This window comes from Diabrotica undecimpunctata, chromosome 3 (assembly GCF_040954645.1).
Source record: "Diabrotica undecimpunctata isolate CICGRU chromosome 3, icDiaUnde3, whole genome shotgun sequence".
NCBI classification, from domain to species: Eukaryota; Metazoa; Arthropoda; class Insecta; order Coleoptera; family Chrysomelidae; genus Diabrotica; species Diabrotica undecimpunctata.
In genome coordinates this window covers 115,461,093-115,482,458 of record NC_092805.1, presented here as the reverse complement: position 1 = coordinate 115,482,458, position 21,366 = coordinate 115,461,093, and the positions used below count along the sequence as shown (strand labels likewise).

Sequence of the window (21,366 nt, the reverse complement as noted above, 5' to 3'; positions counted from 1 at the left end):
TAAAAGACGGATGGACAATGAGAGGAGGACTTAAAACTATGAATATCATTCAGTGGATAAGGAAAGTAACTCACAGGGCAGAATGGAAGAACATTGTTAAGCCAAACCTCTCAAAGTGTTAAAGTGATAAAGTATTTTTTTTATATTATTTTAACGTATTTTAAATTAAAATTGTGGCTTATTGCCCTTAAATATAATAGATAGCATTACAAAAGTATTACCTGAACGGCCTCTCCGCATCAGCCCCTTTATTATGCGATCTTTGGTGAAATAGAAGATTTCCTTTGAGCGGGAACGACTTCCCACATTCGTTGCACGCAAAAGGCCGTTCTCCTGTATGAGATCTCATATGATTTACTAAATGCTCCTTTCTGGTAAACGGTTTGGAGCAAACATTACAGCAATGTGGGGTTTCTCCTGTATGTTGGCGAAGGTGATTGGTGAGGTGCTCTTTGCGAGTGAAAGTTTTTTGACAAAACTCGCAACGATGAGGAGATTCACCTAAAAATTAAGCCATATATTAGTGGACCAATATATTAAAACCATTTAAAAAAAATAGGGAGAGTTATGAAGTCGGGCAATATCGCTAAAACCTAGTAACAACACCTTATTTAATCTTCCGAAAAAAGTCTACATTTACAGAGGTTTTTCAATTTTCAAATGATTTTATTTGTCTTTTCAAAGTACAGGATGAGTGACGAAGGAGATTTATAACGAAACTGTAAAATTTTTATATTTTTTGTCACTTTGGTAGCTTGTATAAAAGTACATTTTAAAATTATTTTGAAATATATATGATTTTCTTTTATTTTGAAGCAAAGTTTCTATACTGGCGTTGTGTTATTTTTTTTGTCTACTATAAAATGCTGAGGCGATCGTCAAGGAACTACCGCCAAGAGGAGAAGGCGCACGGGTAGCGTCATAGAATAGCGCTTCTTGACATCGATTCACTCCTCTCGATCAATTCCTTTCTAGTCATCATATATTTACTCGGGTTTAAATAAAAACCTGCATGAAAATTAACTAACAAAATATAGACATTAAATGAGAATAAAAAATTAAAAGAATATTTGTCACTAAAAGATTCGATTCGTAACGATTGCCAAAATTTAATAAAAGCCATAAATGTCATCCGATTAATAACAACATTGAATCATCTGTTTAAATTTTTATAATTCTCGTTTTAAAATAATTTCATATAAATACAATTATTATTTTTAAACATATTATTTAGTTTATATAATAATTGAATTGACTATCAAATGATATTTATTTATATTTTACTATATATTTGGTCTGAATTTGACAGGTTTGTCATAAGTAAACAACGTATGCTTTGTTAATATGTTAATAGGTGGCGTTAGGAGCAAACATTAATATATTGAATTTGTTTAAAATATAAAAAATAACCGTCAACTGTTCCACTTTTTTTAATATAACTTTTTATTTTTAAATATCTTATTTAGTTTATATGATAATTAAATTTATTATCAAATGATATTTATTTATATTTTCATAATTTAATATAAATACAATGTTGGATTTTTGCAATTATCAGTTCGACTATTGTATTAAAGTGCGTAAAAAATGTTATGCATTAGTAAAACATTTTCATATTTATACAGTCACAGCGGAAGAGTCCATTTGTGTACCTAACGAGGGTGTGGCCGTTAGGTATCCAAAATGTCAAAACTCACCAGAATTTGTTATTTTAATTTTTAAAATGTTTCATTTTTTTTTAATTTAAAATCACAAAAACAGTATGAAGCTAATTAAAGTCGAAGCACTATGAGTTAATTGCTTCTCAACAAAGAATTTTTAATATGACTTGATTTAAAGATTTATGCTCAAACCTTTAAATCAGGATAATTGAATTTGGAACACACTATCCGCCAAACAACTTGGATATAATAACAGCTCATTACTTTAAAATAATCTTTTTTGAAAACGATTTCCGGAATGGAAATCGAAACATCAAAAAACGGTATAAAATGTAATTTTCAATAAAAACATATTTATAAATTTGTTGACATTCGCAATGGGAGCTAACAGCATACGAGGTGCGTTCAAAAAATACCCGAATTTTTGGTTTTTTGAAAAAATATTTATTTATTCGTCTACATTAATGTCTTCTTCAAAGTAATCCCCATCAGATATTATGCACTTGTGCCAACGCTTCTGCCAATCCTTGAAACACTTCTCAAACTCGATCTTTGGGAAAGCCTTTAGTTCTATCAGCGAAGCGCTTTTAATATCATCTATGTTTGTGAAACGACGGCTCTTTAAAATTTTTCTCCTGAGCAACTTCCATTCTCCGCTGTTTTTGTTCAAAATTCAACAATTTTTGGAACAAATTTTGCTGACACCTGTTTCATACACAAAACGTTTGAAAAAATGTCATGGCATGAGCCAATTGATATGCCAACTTCATCAGCGACTTCTCTGATTGTGATTCGGCGATCGTTTATAACCATTTCTGTCACTTTTTTTACGTTTTCATCGATTCTTGATGTGCTAGGGCGTACGGGGCGTTCATCATCTTCAACATCTTCACGGCCAATTGGAAACGCTTATACCACTCGTATTTTCATGCTGCCACAGACAAGATAAACAATGAATATAGCTGCAATCTTTTATAGCATGTATACCAACATAACAAAAAAAAAATTTGACGATTAAACTCTTCAAAGCCGCGAAATTTAAAAATTCCGGGCATTTTTTGAACACACCTCGTATATTTACTGTCTAACCTGACAAGAATATCACAGCCAATTCTACAAAAACATTGCATTCGTCAAGTACAAAATAACTCAAAAACTATTTTACAACATTTAGGTATAGAAAAAGCTATATAAAATTGAATATATTTTAAATGTATTTTTTAAAATTGATAAAAAAATATAAGGTAGATCATTCATTTTCTTATCGATAAGCAATTAACTCTTAAGTCATTTTAATTATACAAAGCCTGGAATTATTCAATATCATTTTCATTTAAAAGTGACCATAACTTTGAACGTGCTCCATATCATATAGTAAAACCTTAATAATAATAATTATTAACCCTATTAATATGATGTAAAACAAGAACTCAAATCCAAAATAATATACAGGGTGTTTCAACAAAAAAATCTTAAATTCTTTATAGCTCAATAGAACATCCTGTATATTTCAAAAAATAAATTTCAAAGTTATCAATACACAAAATGTTAAAGTGACAAAAATGTAAAACGTTTACCGTTTCCGTGTAAACCTCTGTTAAGTTGATAATGAATTACTCGGTATAAAAAAATAGCATCGTTTTCTTGAATATTTTTTATGGTAAGGGGTAAATGTAATAGTTATGAATTATTTACATACTTTCAATATACGGCAATATTAAGGTGTATATCAGGATATCTTTGTATGGGTTCGTGATTATAATAAAAGCGTTGTACCAATTTAGATACGAACAACTAATAAATCGTATTAAAAATATAAATAAATTCCAAATACATACAAATAATGACTAATCTATACTGAAACTAACAACTCAACTGGAAGGAGCATTGACTGAAAATGAAACAAAACCAAAGCTTTAAAACAACATTGTAACGCTATCTATAATTAATTCATACTGACAACTGTCTTAATAAAGACAATGCATCTAAATAGTGAAATTGTAAGTATAAAGATGATAATCATCATAAAAAACTCTAAATGACTTGTAGAAATAACTGAATAAGATGGCAGAACATTCGTGACAAAGAACAGTATCAATGTCAGTCTATATATTAACAGTAAATACAGTATACTCCCTCTATAACGTACACGGTTATTACGAGGTTTCGCTTATAACGAGGTACATTAGATGTCCCTTGAAATTTGTATAGAACTGTAACCCTCTATAGCGAGGTAAATTTGCTTATAACGAGAGAAAGAAAATTTTGAAAACGTGTTTTTTACGTTTTGGCCCGGCCGTAGCTATAAAAATAAATACCCTTTTTAACTGCGGGCCGCCCGCAATAAACTTCTTACAATTTATGATTCTTAGTCGGAAATGTAAAATTTATGATTCACAAGTGTCATTGTATTGGGTTGACCATTCACACCTAATAATATGGGTTCTAATAGACAAGATGTGAAAAGTGTTTTAAAGGTTGTCAGAAACTTTATCCAATGACAAAACGCAAATGAAGAAGCATAAAACTGTTTCACATCTTTAGAAAATATGATAGATAGAATACTGGACAATTTAAAGCAGTCAAAAATGACAAAATAACTTTATACGCTTTATACATATTTACAGAATACAGATTTTTTGTTTTAACGTATATCATTGACAGTAAAAGTAAACAACTCTTTTTTGTTTTAATGCATTTCATTGACAATAAAAGTAAACAACTTTGTTTTAAAAACGCCATTCAAACAATATTTATTAGCATCTTATATTGCTCCGAATGGCTTTACTATAGAAAGTTAATGTTTTAGAAAACTACCTATTCATATGTATGCACAGTATTATTGTTGTTGGATATAACGAGATCCGCTTATAACGAGGTAATTAGTCTGCCATTTCAGTTCTCGTTATAGAGGGAGTCTACTGTATATTGAAAGATTTTAACAATATAATTATACTAATACTTTTCTAAATGGGAATTAAGACTAGAAAAAAAAAACAACAAAAAGTGCTTTTATGAAGGTAAAAATAATGTTAAACTAGTGGAAAATGCAGTTAAATACTGAAAGAAGTTCAATGTTACATTTGTTTTATGCTTTGTATACTGACGAGAACCAGAGCGTGAATAGAGACTTCTACACCATAATTTGATTTATGGATAGACCCTAAAACTGTAGTGAATCGATAAAATTCGAATATTCAACAGACATATAGTTCAATAATAGGAAAGTAAAAGGAAATATTAATTGTCACTTACATCAAAAACTTCATTAAAAACATAATATGAAATACTAACTGTAGTAAACCGTACTGTAGTAAACGGAGGCACATAATGGCTAAACAGATAAACGTGTTAGTGTGGAGGTGGTAAATAAAATAGTATATAGTAATATAATTCCAGCCGGGAAATTACAAGAACTTGCATCAAAACGCGACCTCGCCGGAGAAAATGTGCGTGTATCGAGAGACATCGAAGAATTCTCTGGGTGTTTTGTATGTGGCCTATAAAAAGGTCGGTTTTAGTGTAAGAGTTAGTTTGTAACTACATTTAATAGGCTTCCCCAAATTTTAACGTTACTAATAGATTTTAAATAAGAAAAGGAAGGTATTGACATCAGCGACAATGAAAACGACATCTGTACTTACAACAGATAAGAATTTTAGTACATGGAGTTGATAAATGTTAAAATAAAAATAAATTTAAGATGAAACTGAACAAGTATAAAACAACAAGAAGAATAAGTATACCACCAAGAGAATGCAGAAGAATCAGCAGGTTTTCGGATAGGCAGATCAACCGTAGACCACATTTTTTTCTCTCTCTCTCGAGCAATAGAGAAAAATTGCTTATAACAGGATACAACTAGTAAAACTTTGGCAGGAAGTAGAAAATATAAAACATAGTTAAGGGTTAAAAATATAAAACACCAGCAAACAATAAGGATGAAAATTGATAACAATTAACCATAATACCATCGAATGACTATATACCTTATGTTTTGCAGACGACTAAATTATGGTGGTAGGTAAAAGGCTGCTTTCGCAAGTGCAATACTTATAGAACTATTTCCTTATACTCACATGCCAACAAGGTAATGCTAAATACATAAATCATCAATAAGTGGCTGAAAACTTTCCTCCAAAGAAAATGCCAGAAGAGCAGGCTGGGTTTGCCAAAGGTAGAGGCACATTTTAAACATAAAACAAATAAACGAGAAGTTAAGAGAATTTAATATCCCGTTGTACATCTGTTTCATAGATCATCACAAGGCGTTCCACAAATCAAATAGCATTTCCCTTATAACAGATATACAAGCATACCATGGGATCAGTAAAATTGCTTGATATACTTTCAAATTAATTCCATCCAGAACATGGTTTTAGGCAAGGATGTATCTCCACAACTGTTTAATACGTTTGACTAAAAGAGACTAAAAGGTTTGGCCTGGAATTAAATATAGCAAAGACAAAAAGCATGATAGTGAATAGGCAACACAACAACCATCCACATATAACCAAAATTGACCGGTTTGATGGTGTAAACTCATTCTTGTATCTGTAATCATTGATCACAAATACAGGGGAAAGACATTACCAAAATATTTTAAAACTCTAAAAAAGAGATTGGTTAACTTATTGATATTTCCAGTACTGATATATGGAAGCGAATCTTGGACATTAAAGCAATCAGAAAAGAGAAAAATAGACGCCACTGAAACGTTCCGGTAAAATCCAAGTAAAACAATTAAAATATTTTGGAAAGCCATGAGGTCAGACATAGACAATATGAAGGATTCATCACCCAAAGGAAGAAGGCAGAACACCAAGAAGAAGATCTCCAACGATGAAGGTTTGTCGTCCCAGGGAAGCCCATTTACCGATTACAAGACTGGAAGTTTTCACCTCTTCAGTACGAGGGTGTAACGTACTAAAGAAGATAATGATATGACACATCTTTGCTTTTCCTTTGGTACTTCAAATAAATGTGTTAACCAAACCATATCTTCCTCAAGTCTCAAGTCGCCCATTTACTGCTTGCCATACAGTGCTCTTTCTGTATGAGATAATAGTATGATGTAATGTTCTGCTTACTTTATGAATCAATTACATGTTTGTCGTATCTTAGATCAAGTGTATCATTTCTCTCCGTATTCAGATTTAGCCATACGGCTCATTTGAGGTCTGGTGGGACTCTTTCCGTGTTATCGAACCCTAGGTGACTTGGTATGCTGGAGTATCTCCCAAAAATGTTCGTACACATCTGAATGTCGCGAGGAGTACCGCTTTCTGCATGGTCTTATACAGATATTAATTACGACCCAGCCGTTTTTTGTTTTCTATGAGGTTTTTCCGAATAACACCAGTAGTAGATAGAATAATAGGTACTGTCTGGGTACTTTCCATTCTCCATTGTCTCCTTATTTGTACTTCTAGATCTCTATACTTGGCGATCTTTTAGTTGTGTTCTCTCGGAATTATTATTAGAATATTCTTAAAGACCTATCGAATTATCACGATACATCGTTTACCTCCTGTCTAGTGACATAATTATTTCATCTTCCATTAATGCAGTGTTTTTCTAATATTTTGTGTGTGTAAGTCTTTAACCACATATATAGGGTCTCGTCATACGGACTTCCGATGACAGTTGGTAGTGTCAATATTCTTAAATGTAGATCTGTTAAATTGACTGTCGTTTATTCCGCCTGTTTTGCTAAATCACCATGTATGAATACAGTGTACAAGACGCGCAAATGATAAAATTGTTTTGTCAAAATGGGTGTTCCGTACGAGTAACGCGCTTCTTCTATTTTACGGTCACCATAGTCGTCCTATCTAGAAGACTATTCGCAGTGTGGTAGAGTACACAAATTTAAGTCCACTGGTTCAGTAAACAATCAACCAACGCCCGTACGTCGACAACACATCGCCGATGTCCGTGAGAGTGTGCAGGAAAATCCGAGGCAGTCGATTTCACATCGCTCACAGATCACAACTTGGCGTTTTTTGCGTTGTGACTTGGGCTTATACTAGTACAGTCAAATGACCCGGGAACTGAAGGTAAACCACCATAGACAACGACGTGTGTTCACTGAATGGGCTCTGAAGCAGTTGGAAACTGACCCTAATTTCATCGAAAAATCATCGAACGATGAGACCCATTTTTGGATGAATGGGTACGTCAACAAAAAGAATTTTCGAATTTGGGACGATAACAATCCAGATAAGTTGTAAGATGTTGTAAGATCGTTCAATACATCCCGAAAAGTCACTGTTTGATGTGAATTTCGGTCCATATTTGTTTGAGAACGACATTATCGACGTCAATGGCGAGCGCTATAAAAAGTCAGTGATTACCATCTTCTTTTGACCTGAATTGGATCATATAGATACCAACCACATATGTGGTTTCAACAGGACGGCGATACATGCCACATTGGACATTTTTCACGAGCGATTTGAGGGCATGGTCATCTCACGTGAAGGTGATGTGAACTGGCCATCGAGATTAGACTCTTCTTGCTGGGTCTTCTTAAGTCGCAGGCCTATCCCAAACTACAGCGACCTTCAAAATCATTCGCATAACCCACGCCATCGATCAAACTCAGTCTGATTTATATGCCAGAGTCATGAAAAATTGAACAGTGAAGCCGCAGTTGACATTTGAACCATGTAATACTCCATACATGATAGCATCGGGAGACATTTCAAACGAATAAAAAATTTCGATGATATCTCGCACACACTATTATGTATCTTTCTGAAAACATTACTAATTTCTTGTATCAATGTAGTAGATGGCCTTGACGAGTTTCTCCTGTCTATTGGGACAAACCCGTGAAGTTTTGTTGGTATTATTTCTTGGCTTAAAAATTTGATATAACCGTATTCATGATCGTGTTTTATCTACATTAATTCGTCCCTTTCAGTTCTTCATATATATGAAATACTCAAATCGCTGATCATCTCTAGAATTCCATTTCAGTTGATTTTAGTGTATTTTTGGGTTTTTGTATCACTCATATTTGGGTCTCATATGCAAAATGATGTTTAAAATTATGTCATATATTTATGTTTTGCTTTTTATATGTTTCTCATTACATAGATTGATTGTAGTCTCTGTATCATTTGTTATTCTGTGGACAAAACTTGTGACGAATGAATTATAGCAGATTTAATGGTATTTTTACGATTGTATGCAACACTATAATAACTGCAGTCCTCGAAATTAAGATTTCATGCTGGAAAGTGTAAAAAAACGTTAAAAATTCAATGTTCACCTGTATGCTGATGTAGGTGATTGGTCAGGTGTGCTTTGCGGGTGAAAGTTTTTTGGCAGAACTGACATCGGTGCGGTGATTCACCTGCAATCATAACAATAAAAGTCGTTAAACATTTTCCGATTGTATGGGTAAAATCATGAAGTCTGCAGAGAGAAGTTCAAATGTAAATGAAAATATTTAAACAGAAAAAATGTATTAACTTTTTACAAAAATTATATTAATTTCAAAAACTAAGTATTGACTTTTTTATATTATTATAATTATAATGTTAGCCAAAATTCAATTTAAAACGATAGCATCTATAAAAGTACATGAATATGGCTACAACTATTTGCAGAATAGTGGTACTCGATTCATAGTGCATTCTGAAATTTCTCTATTGTAACTCTAAAAATATATTCACTCTCTGTCTTTTTATTCGTATTAGTTACTTGAACAGAATAAATCTGATTTTTGATCCGGTCCACACCGTTTTCATCCGTTTCTTTTATTTGCCATAAGTGTTTCAAACAGAATATATTAACTAGACTTTGCTATTATGTGTATATAGTATTGCATAAAACATATTTGAAAAAAGGTTAAAAACCTTTTTGCTACATTCTCCTTTCTTTTTTGATCCCACCGCACCAGTAGAACTGGACAATAGTTATTCTTAAATACATAATTGTACGCATTCTTCTTTCAATGAATCGAATACACTTTCGCATGCGAGTAAGCCGTAAAAAACATTTTTTCCAGTTATAAGATTGTATGAGCAAAATGTCGTTTTTAACTGTTTCCAGGGCTTCGGTTGATGTCTAAACTATTTGCAACGCAATTGATTTTTAACTTTTGGAAAAGTAAAGATCTCATCAGGACCTAAGACATGATTGTATGGAAGTTGGGACATTAATTCCACGTTTGCTGTATAGTAGTTTGATGTAGAATGATTCGATATTTTTGTTTTTTTCGTGTTTCCGAGAAAACTTCGTGTAAACAAATGTATATCACTCTGCATGTACAGTTGTACGATTTTTTAATGAAATTGTAGGAATATGTTTAGTTTTCTACACAATACAGGCAACCGTTTCATGGAAACATTTCGACATCGCGTGACTTTTGTTGGTTCTACTTCGTCTTAGAATACCCAAACCATTGATTGCTGTTTGGTTTTGTTGTTGCATGCATAATCTCAACTTTCACCGCTAGTAACAATGACGTATCCCAAATTCTGATAAATCGTTTAAAGGTTCTTTGCACTATGTGATACAAGCTTGTTTTTTTTATTTTCAGTTAATATGTGTGGAATTCAACACGAATACAATGTTTTCACACCTAAGTGATCATCTAAAATTGTATGTACTTGTTACATGTCGATATCCAAATATAATTGAATTTCTCTATATGTTACACATCTATCTGCCATTATCATTTATTATATATTGTTATATGTATCAATTTTTGCTGCTATTTTGACGTTATCGGTCGACCTTCATGAAATTCCATGTTCTTGAATACTTCATGAATACCATCGAAACATAGTTGTACTTGACGGTGTATCATCGACGTACTCCTTTTCACTTTTTTCAATCTAAAGTAAAACCAAATAATCATAGCTCGAAGATATTCACCGCTAAAATTCATGGTTTTCAATTATTGGTTACTTTAATTTAAACTATACTTAAACAGCTCGATATTATTTTATTTTTGTCACTTTTCATTAAAAGTACAAACGTGAAACTTTGTGAATGAATGTTTATGTTCAATTCATGTGATAACCACAATTTCGAAATTAAATCAGCAATTGTCGTATATCGACCTCATGCTATCAGTTTTGTGCTTGTACTATTTCTTGTACTTCTTATTTTTACCATTTTAACTTACTTAAGTAATTCTAACATTTCTACTAAAAATAAAACACAACATCGACTACAACAAAGAAATGGGTACTTACCCGATAAATATTACAAATATATCTCAAAATGACAACAATTTTGGGACATTTAGAAGGTAGACTTGTCCCAAAAACAATAAAACAAAGAAATTTACTTTAACTCAGTTGTATATTCCATCAAAATCTTGTTTCTTTACTCTCGAGGTTCCTTCCTTTTGTTTCCGTGGTGCCCTACCAATTTTAAACGTAGACTAATCCTCTGTATATATCTATGTCGTGTATCCTTACTCAGATATACGGGACCTGCAGTTTAACGTCGATTCGGAACGAATCAGGGTAGAGGAGTTGTACTAGGAAAATTAGTCTCAATGGTTTGCCAATTGCCTTCCGAGAGACCATCTAAAAGTACTTCGGAAATCGTTCTCAAAATAGGAATACTTTTTATTTTGTTGTTTGTAGTCGAAATCTAACCCGCATGTCTTGCCATCATACGCAGATATATTCTCATATTAGCTACCTATACCATTTCTTTCCCCTCAGTATATTAATATTGTAAATCGTCATAGCTGTTTTGACTCTCTTAACCACGTTTCTATAAAGCCATGCTGAAGTGTAATAAAAAAATTCCCTCACATGTCCGGCTCAGGTATGTGGCGTTTTATTTTACTTTTATTCTTGTTTTTCAAAATTATCTTACTAATGTATATTTATTTACATTTTTATAATTTTACCTTCTTTATTTGATCTTTATAATATCTAAACTTTCGTAATTCTTTTTTTTACCAAATTTCGTAAATTCTCTTTACCACCAAATCCTAAAAGATTTTATTTCGTATATTGTGGACTGTTGTAGTGTCTAAGTTTGTATGGCACACAGTAGTGTGGCATTCCAATCCATCATCATAATCATAATTGGATCGACAGTTCTCTGTGGATCTTGGCCTGGTCAATTCCTAGCAACTTCCCTCCATCTTCTGACCCTTATAATTTTAAGATCTATCATCAATCCATCTTATACGACGTTGTCCTCCACTTCTTCTACCCTCTGAGCTTGAGAATGTCAATCTCTTCATGTACTCATTATCTGAAATCCTATTAACGTGTTCAGCCCATATTAGCCTCTGCACTTTAATAAATTTCACAATATCTGGATCTGTGAACAGCTGATATAATTCAGTTATACCTTCTATTCCAATCCATATTTCACACAAAATTGTGCAATAACGTTAAAATTGAAGTAACATCAACAATGACACCTGTCACTCAATTTGACAAGGCTTCCTGAATTTTGATGTAGTTCTTCAAATCGTGTCAGTTGTCTTTCTGCCGTGCGATAACTCTTGAGCTAAAGCTTGAAAATTGGTATGTTAATTGGTATAGCTCCTCTTAACCCCAAGAATTCTATTGAATTTGGGCTCAATATCTCAAATGTAACAAAAGATACAGATAACTCCGGATATAGAGCATGTAGTCTTGACCCTTGGTATACAATTTCTTTAAACTATACACCACAGTGTGTCAAATTTGGGGCCTAAATGTGTAATGTTACGAAATATCGAGCACGTCTTGCGTAGTAACATTGAGTTTCAAGTTTGGCGGGATAGCTGTTATGTTGCATACATTAACTTGTAGTTATGTATTTATTATATTCAAGAATTCTGTAGTGACTTTCAATATTCTGTTGTATTGGTTTATTTCAGTGGCTCGTATTATCTAAACGTATTTACATCATCTCTAAAGAGGATCAATTTAAATCTGCAAAATAGATTTTCACCCTATCTTGTATGTAGGTAACTATGGGTGGATTTATCTGAACTCATATCACATCTCTAGTTGATGCTATAAAACATTAAAGTGATATTTGTCTCATTTCAATATTTTATAGTCTGTAATGTAACTCTAATCATGATGTTACACTACAGTTTTTACTGTAGTAACTTTAAGTAAGTATAAGTAATAGATACTTTAAGTAAATATCTATTATTTATGTTAATAGTCTAAAATCAGATATAAGAAAGACCTTCACCGATCTGTTTAATGGATAAAAATTATTTGATATGTAATTTATTTTGTTAAAAATTATAAAAAACAAGAGGTGCCCGATATAAGTTTGTCTAGACTATATGTAATTAATTAATAAATAAATAATGACTTTTGCTTTCGCTAGATTCGCCATCATCTTCCGTCATTTCGAGAATGTCTTGCACATTCAAAGGCGTTTGGTCCCCAATAATCATCTAAATGCCAACCACAGTTTTCAGGCTGGAGTTTTGTATATCCCGACTCAGTTGCATTAAGTCACATGAACAAAAATAGTTCTTAAAATTTTTTGTTGTAAAGATTTTCATCATGGTGGTATAGTGTTGGAGCCAAAAGTTTTAATTTTTTTCAAAAACTGTTGGTTGTCTTCTTTCGCAGCATAGGTTATCATAAAAATACGATTTCTTGCATAATTTACTCTATTACAGTTATTCATGGCATGAGTTTTCGCGGTAAACTCTTGAACAATATTCATTTGTTCATTAATCAATATGTCGGCATCATCAATTAACGTTGCAAAAACGGTTTGATACTTTTCATTCTGAGAAAATATTTTGAACGGTCTAATTTGTTCTTTATTATAAAATGCTGCTGTGAAATAGCAATCTGTATATGCGTGGAAAGCAGGTAAACTTACGACATAATTTTGAACCCAAATTCAGAGCCAAATCGATGCAGTTGATGTAATCAAGGTGTTGGTTATGTAACTTTTTAGTTGCTGAAGAGAATAGGAAAATTGCGGATTGAGAAATTTTGTGCATATTCCCCAGCAAAATCACCAACACATCAGTATGCGAAGTTAGTAATTAAAATCCTTGATCTAGGAATTTTATGAGCTTGGAAAATCATCCGCGTATCTGCTTCTTCGTGGTAACATGTAAAATCAGCTTCTTTAGTTTTTAAATGTAATTATTTTGAGCTTAATACGAGTAGATTTGAATTAAAAATATTTTTTTGTTTTGTATAATTTGTAAGCAAATTTTTACTATTCCAATAATTAGCCAAAAAGCGTACCAGTGCCCATTTAAAACGATAGTTTTTAAGGCTTTGCAAAAAATCTTTAGGCCTAACTTGTTGAGGTCCTGAAACTTTATATGGATTATTGAATTCCTTTCAAGCTTGAAGATCAGAATCTTTGATTGAGGGTGTAAATATTAAATGGATTTCTACAGCATTTGTAGAACAATTTTTTATTAGTATCGATTCTGCAATTTTTTCAAATGTTTGTGCCATAGAGTTACCAATGAGGTGTAAGTAATAAAAGTCATCTATTATTTCTACGTTAATAAAAGTGGGCCCAACCATTTCGATATTTGGTTTCAAAGTTTTCGCAAACGTTGCTTTAGGAGTTTTCAACATTTCACCAGTACATGAAAAAAGTGCAGGCGGCATGGGTGCGTGTGGAAAAGTCAAGTAATGTTCTAGATTAATTTTCTTTTGTATAATAACTGCCAGAACTCGTCCAAAGGTGTCTCGTTCCATTTTCATTAATATCTTATTTTTATCTTTAGTCATGAGAACTTTTGTGATGTTTTGAGAATCAAAATTGATGATTTTGTTACGTTTTATAGGTTTCTCAAATCTTCCAGGAGCTGAAGAGCAATTTGAAATAACCTCTAATTTTTGTTGGCTGTCAGTTTCTTTGACGTTCATCAGGAAATCAGCAACTTCTTTAGATGTAGAAATGTCGAAATATTAAACAACTGTTGGTGATCAATTGCACCATCAAATGGATTCATCGTTTCTTTTATTTCCTTTATGATACTCTGCAAGTTTTTTGTGTCCTTTTAAATTTTGCTTTTTTGCAAAAAGTGTGAAGTATCATCTTTATTAGTTAATCCAATATTTTCTTTCACAGTTGATAATATTTTTGTCCTCATCCTGTGGCTGAGTACTCATGGTTTGTACTTAACGTTAGTGTTATTTTTTTTAACTCACTAGCAGAATTTATAAAAAAATCATTTTTTATAAATTAATTATAGTCTGGACAAAATTACATCGGACATCTCTTGTTTTTTTTATAATTTTCAACATACTAAATTGCGTATCAAATAATTTTTATCCATTAAACAGATTGGTGAAGGTCTTTGTTATATCGGATCCTTTACTATAAGTTTTATATGGTTGTTGTTGTTTTCCATCAGAAATTACTAGCACTTTTAAACATTTGATCATTACCAGATATGCTAAATTTTAGATTTTGTTTTGAAGTATTTTTTTTATTTAAATTTTCATTTATTGCTTTAAGGTATACAATAGCTTTACAGTGAAAATTTCGCTCACCTCAGGATTTTACCTCATAGACAAGATAGTTATTTTTGGATAACTTCAATACCCCGTACCTCAATAATAACCCGTTATAATACATATAATTTAACAATGAAAATGAAAATAATGATAGAGAAATTTCAAACCAAAGAAAAGTTGCCTTCTAAGTTTCATACCATACTAGGACACATACAAATGTCATATAGCTTAGTTTAGAGCTGAATCGTCACTAAAAAGTTAGGGCAATAACTTTTAACTTTATTAATAAGAAAGAACATATAAGAATAAAAAGCAATATAAAACCAAGAACCTGAGATAAATTGTTCAACTGCATAACTCAATTAGTCTTGATTTGATGTTAATTGGTAATATATTCCTGATCCTAACTTTTCCAATTAAAATAATTACTGATATTACGTTAAAAAGATAATAAAGAGGAGAAGGAAAAAGTGTAAAAGAAAACAAAATTGGGACCAACGTTTTGCAAGTTATGAGAGCTTTGTTTAATTTTTACTTATCACATATATTTACTAAATACTTTATTTAATATAATTAATAAGTTAAACATCACATGTAGACATCATTTTAGGCTAATCTCAGAAAATAATCGGGGTTTAAATCTGAGCACATAAATGTGCCTGATTACATACATAAAATATTGACAGTTCGTTACCAGTTCTGGTATTACCGGAAGTCGCCATCAACTTTGTTATTTTTTAATGGATTACGCTTTATATTATTGCGTTTTAGATTCTAATGTCTGTCGTAGTTGCAGACGAATGTATAAACATAGAATACAACATATCATTGTACAAACCATCCATTTATTTTCGCAGTGATTTTAGGACAGGATTCTTCTAAGGAAGAAGTGGTACGGTGTTTGTGTGGTAGAGTGAGAGTTTTCGTTTGACCAATAATGAGTATGATATTTTTCCAAAACTATTAAATTTAACAAAAACTATTTAACCGATCTGACCCATCTTTTGCACACAATTCAAACAACGATATAATCCTTAAGTTAATGGCTAACCATTTTTAAACACACTGTATTAAAAAAGCTGATTTCGATGTAAAACTGTCAAAAAACATTACTTACTCGCTGTTTTTACAAATTTTCAAGAGATCTGTCTTGCGACAGATGTCTAAAATTTCACGCAGAATCTAAAAATGTTTCATTAAAAATAACAAAGTTTGTTGCAACTTCCAGTCCGAATGTAACGGCGAGTTGTCAATATTTTAAAAGGGCAAAATTTCAGATTTTAAAATCTGGTTATAGTCAGGGATAATACGGGCTATGTATCGAACTTATGGGCTGTGATGTCAAAGGTAGGGTCATGGTATGCAGCTTGGAACATGATTAATGTCTGAAATATCTGAAATATTCGATCACGACACAGCAGCTCGGAAGATAGATGTCTAAAATAACTGAAATATTCAACGTACTCAGTAGTGAATAATGTATTGGTGAAGTGAATAATGCACTCTTCACTCTCGATTATGTAATAAATTAATGCTGTTTCTCTTCGATAGTGACAGGCAGTTGGGGAGGAAATGAACAAACTTCAATTACATGTATAGTTTATCCAATCAAAAGGTTTCTTCAGCAGAATGAGAGGAAATACTAATTTAATGACCTTTACTCAAGAATTCGTTGTTTTAATAAGCGGCAGTGAAGTTTTAGTTTAGCAGTGAACTAGGGACATAATGTAAACCATTATCTTCATAGTATTGAGGTGATAATATAAGGACAGAAGAGATGGCACAAAAGGAAAATATACTGACGAAAATATAGAATACTTACGAAAAGAGATAACATATGGAGTGAAGGTAAAGAAATATCGAAAAATAAGAAGATGGAAAAAATTATAAAACAATAACTGAATATTCTCTAACTATTGATTGTACTTCGCGTTCAATTATTTAATATTACGATTATGTATACACACAAAGTTGCCAAAAAGTTTTAACGACCATTACCTTACCCAACATCTCCAACAAAAAATTCAAAGGGAAAACACATTAATACACTCACCTGTGTGGATGCGAACATGGTTGGTTAAATGTTCTTTTCTCGTAAAAGATTTCGAACAGAAATGGCACCTATGCGGCGATTCTCCTGTATGCTGCCTGACATGGTTGTTCAAATGTTCTTTCCTCGTAAAGGACTTCGTACAATAGGTACATTTGTGCGGAGATTCTCCAGTATGTTGACGAACGTGGTTGACGAGATGATCTTTTCGGGTGAACGCTTTCGGACAGAAGTTACATCGGAACGGTGTTTCTCCTAATAAAAGAAAGAAACCACAATCATAAAATCAGAACAGATATTAATCTCTCACCTAATACCGATAGACTAATGATTCAGATAAAAAAAATAAAAAATAGATCATTACCTGTGTGCTGTCTAACGTGATTGATTAAATGCTCTTTCCTAGTAAAGGATTTAGCGCAGAATCCACATCGATGAGGTGATTCTCCTGTATGCTGCCTGACGTGGTTCAATAGATGTTCTTTTCTAGTAAATGTTTTGGAACAGAAGTCGCAACGATGGGGAGTTTCGCCGGTATGCCACATTATGTGATTCGTAAAATGTTCTTTTCTTGTAAAAGATTTGCCGCAAATTTCACACCTGGAAATACACCAGTATTAGTATGAGCGTTCTATCTTTAAAAGCTTGAATTATAGCACATTAAAATACGCTACTGAACACGACCGAGTTGATTGTTCCTAAGCTATTAGCGGGCAAATATATGAGTGTATACATTTTGAGGTGAGGTGGCATACAGCTCAGGTAAGATTTAATAACTTAGGACTAATAAGTGAGGTAGATAGTAGCCTAGAATCATAATACATCGTATACAGCAGCTTCTGTACACCACCTCCTATTGAGCATTTTTGTGTGTAATACTTCTGTTGAAGAAAAAACTTTTCTTTGCAGTCTTGAGAAAAATATAGTTTTTTAGATGGGAAAACAATTTCAACTTAAAATCAGTAAAAAATCGGTTATGCTGCGTCATTATATGCAATATAGTATATGCACTATAAGTTGCATACATTTGGCACAACTCACTGATATTCAATACAAGTCAGCCAAGATATAAATACCTAAATATATATTTTAAATAGTGTCTGTGTGTAAATTTGGTTATGAACAACATATATAAAAAACGTAAAACTAGGTGAGTATTATAATGTGATTCGTATAAATGTAGTAATAAGTAAATTATTCTCTCTCTCTCTCTCTCTCTCTCTCTCTCTCTCTCTCTCTCTCTCTCTTCAATCCTGACCCCTGTGAGGGAGTGTAGTGGTCATCGGGATGTCGTGTATTCTTCGTCTCCAAAGATCTGTCTCTGGCCATTACTTTTAATCCATGCATAGGTCCTTTGCATATGCCTGTAATTTAATCGATCCATCTTGTTGTAGATCTTCCTCGTGATCTTCGGCCTTCTACCTTTCCTTGGATAATAAGTCTTTCCATGTTTTCTGTGAGAAATATTTGTCCTGTGGTCAGTCCACTGAATTCGTAACATTCTTTTCCAACAGAACATTTCAGTGGCGTCTATTTTTCTTCTTTCCGTATCTTGTAGGGTCCCAGATTCACATTCATATGTCAATATTGGGATATTAATCAGTTGCAGCAAATTATTATATAAAAATAAAATATAAATAAATTGAAGTAAATTTTCAGTTTGAAAATGGTGTAAATTAACCTTAATTTTTGTTGTTAACGACTGTTCCCACGCATGCCAATTTAGAATTTTGATCTAAAATGTTTTCTCAATATGATATGATTATATTCAAAACTCCATTGATATTGTCCAAGAAGATTTTTTTGTTATGTTTAAACGTTATGTCTTAAAATTCTTTGCTAGTTTTTTAACTATAAGTGTAACCATAGAAGTTAATGCTTCAAATAATAAAAAAATATTTAATATTTTAAAGTTACAGTTCTGTGAACAAATATATTCTTTGCAGATGGAACGAAAAACGTCATTATAATGTAGAATATCCGAATGACGTTGCTTATCTAATGGATATAGTCCACGATATGGAATATAATTCGGATGCTGAGACACTATTCCATTGGGAACCTGTCAAGCAATAGAGACTCCGATGGATCAGTTTTGGACGAAAGTATTTTGGCAGGAACGACTCCTTTGTAGGATGATACTGTCGAACCAAGAAAACAAATCGATAATAATTCAGAATTATCGGAAAGTGAAGAGGAACCTGCTATAACAGAATTTACTTGAGGACGATTATCCAGACCTCCTTCCTCAGTAATACGAAGATTTTCATTTTGAAAGAACTTTTGGCATAATCATGTTTGCTAAATTTGACATATATAGTAGATCAGTCTAACTTGTAAGCTGGTCATTGTGAACAGACTCTTAATCTTACTGTTGAAGAGTTTAAATCATATATATATATATATATATATATATATATATATATATATATATATATATATATATATATATATATATATATATATATATATATATATATATATATATATTGGATCAACTGCTACCTACTTAGAGCATTTCTTGGAAAAGCAGAAGGTGATGAATGAGAATTTTTTATTATTGTCTGGAACTATCAATAGTCAATTCATATGTATTATATCAGATAACATGTTAAGACAATCCTGTTCAAGAGAAAAACCATTCTTCTTCTTCTTCAGTGCCTTATCCGGTCCGGATGTTGGCGATCATCAAGGCTATCATGGTTTTGTTGACTGCTCTGCGAAACAGCTCCGCTGAGGTCATCCCAAACCATTGTCGGAGATTTTTCAACCACGAGATACGACGGCGTCCCGGTCCTCTTCTGCCAAATACTTTACCCTGCATAACAAGTTGAAGAATTCGATATTTTTCTTCGTTCCGCATCACGTGGCCGAGGTACTCAAGCTTACGTTGTTTAATTAAATTAAGCACTTCTTTTTCTTTTGTCATGCGCTGTAGGACCTCAACGTTGGTGACATGGTCCACATAAGATATTTTTAGTATCCTTCTGTATATCCACATCTCGAAGGCTTCGATTCGTTTTTCAGTGGCTTGCGTCAGTGTCCAGAAAAACCATTGCCACATTTAAAATTTAGGTCTTAATTAGCATCAGAATTAATTGATTTCTGTTCAGGACGCTCTAAACCTGGTTCATTAATTCGACTTGATAATGAATAATTCTTTCTTTCTTTGACAGCCAAAGAAGGAACTAAACAATAGCGAACACAGCTCCAGCGGGTGGATGCGGTGGATTTCGTGGAGGCGGTAGGGGTGGTCCCAGAGGCCGAGGTACCAGTACCCAAGCTAGGACGTTTATTCAAAGATGGAAAGGTCTGTTCTCTTGAAGAAATCTACCTGTTGTATTTGCCAATCAAAGAATTCGAAATCATCGACCACTTCATTGAAATCAGACTTGAACGATGAGGTATTAAAAATCATGCCTGTTCAGAAACAAACTCGTGCTGGTCAACGTACGCGTTTTAAGACATTCGTTGCCATTGTAGACAGCAAAGGACACATTGGATTGGGTGTAAAATGCAACAAGGATTTACAAATAATATAGCGCCATGATATTCACACTGCTGTTTACAATATTTATGCAGCACACAGTCGTTCGTATTCATGTATAATTATTACATTAATAGGAATATTGTATGTAAATTATATTAATAGAATTGTAATTATAAACATGAATAGCTTTATAATGTAAAATTTACTTACCTGAAAGGTGTATCATTCGTATGACTTCTCATATGATTCGCTAAATGTTCTTTCCTAGTATATTTCTTTCCGCAAACTGTACAATGATGAGGAGTTTCACCGGTGTGCCACATTACGTGATTCATAAAGTGTTCTTTTCTCGTAAACGACTTTTTACATAATTCGCACCTATGAGGCGTTTCACCTGTATGTTTCCGAACGTGATTTACCATGTGTTCCTTCCTAGTGAATGTTTTCGTACAATATTGACATCTGAAATTGATCAATTTAAATTTTAGATACATTTACTAACATAATCGAGTATAACATACAATATTTGTATTTAAATGGTCATCTTAGATTAAAGTCGACTTTACACTACATGATTTATCATGTGATTTGTCATATGATTTGGTCACGGAGTGAAATACTCATGTATACACTGTGTGATTTGGCATATGATTTTGTCATAAGCATTGTCACGCGGCTCGTCACAGGAGAAGCATGATAAAACAATGTGATTTTCGGTAATAA

General features: G+C 32.6%; 1 protein-coding gene across 3 annotated transcripts in view; it reads right to left on the bottom strand.

Annotated features, from left to right (window-relative positions):
* LOC140437264 (uncharacterized) overlaps nt 1-21,366 on the bottom strand; it is a 59,513-nt gene that overhangs the window by 20,733 nt on the left and 17,414 nt on the right. For 2 of the 3 annotated variants that reach the window (XM_072526687.1, XM_072526685.1), the window contains exons 7-11: nt 20,854-21,105; nt 17,518-17,753; nt 17,157-17,408; nt 8,941-9,024; nt 222-501 (exon numbers count right to left, since the gene is read on the bottom strand). In XM_072526687.1, the coding sequence (XP_072382788.1) occupies nt 222-501; nt 8,941-9,024; nt 17,157-17,408; nt 17,518-17,753; nt 20,854-21,105 (1,104 nt within the window). The remainder of the gene's footprint in view (nt 1-221; nt 502-8,940; nt 9,025-17,156; nt 17,409-17,517; nt 17,754-20,853; nt 21,106-21,366) is intronic. The other variant, XM_072526686.1, reaches the window with a different exon arrangement.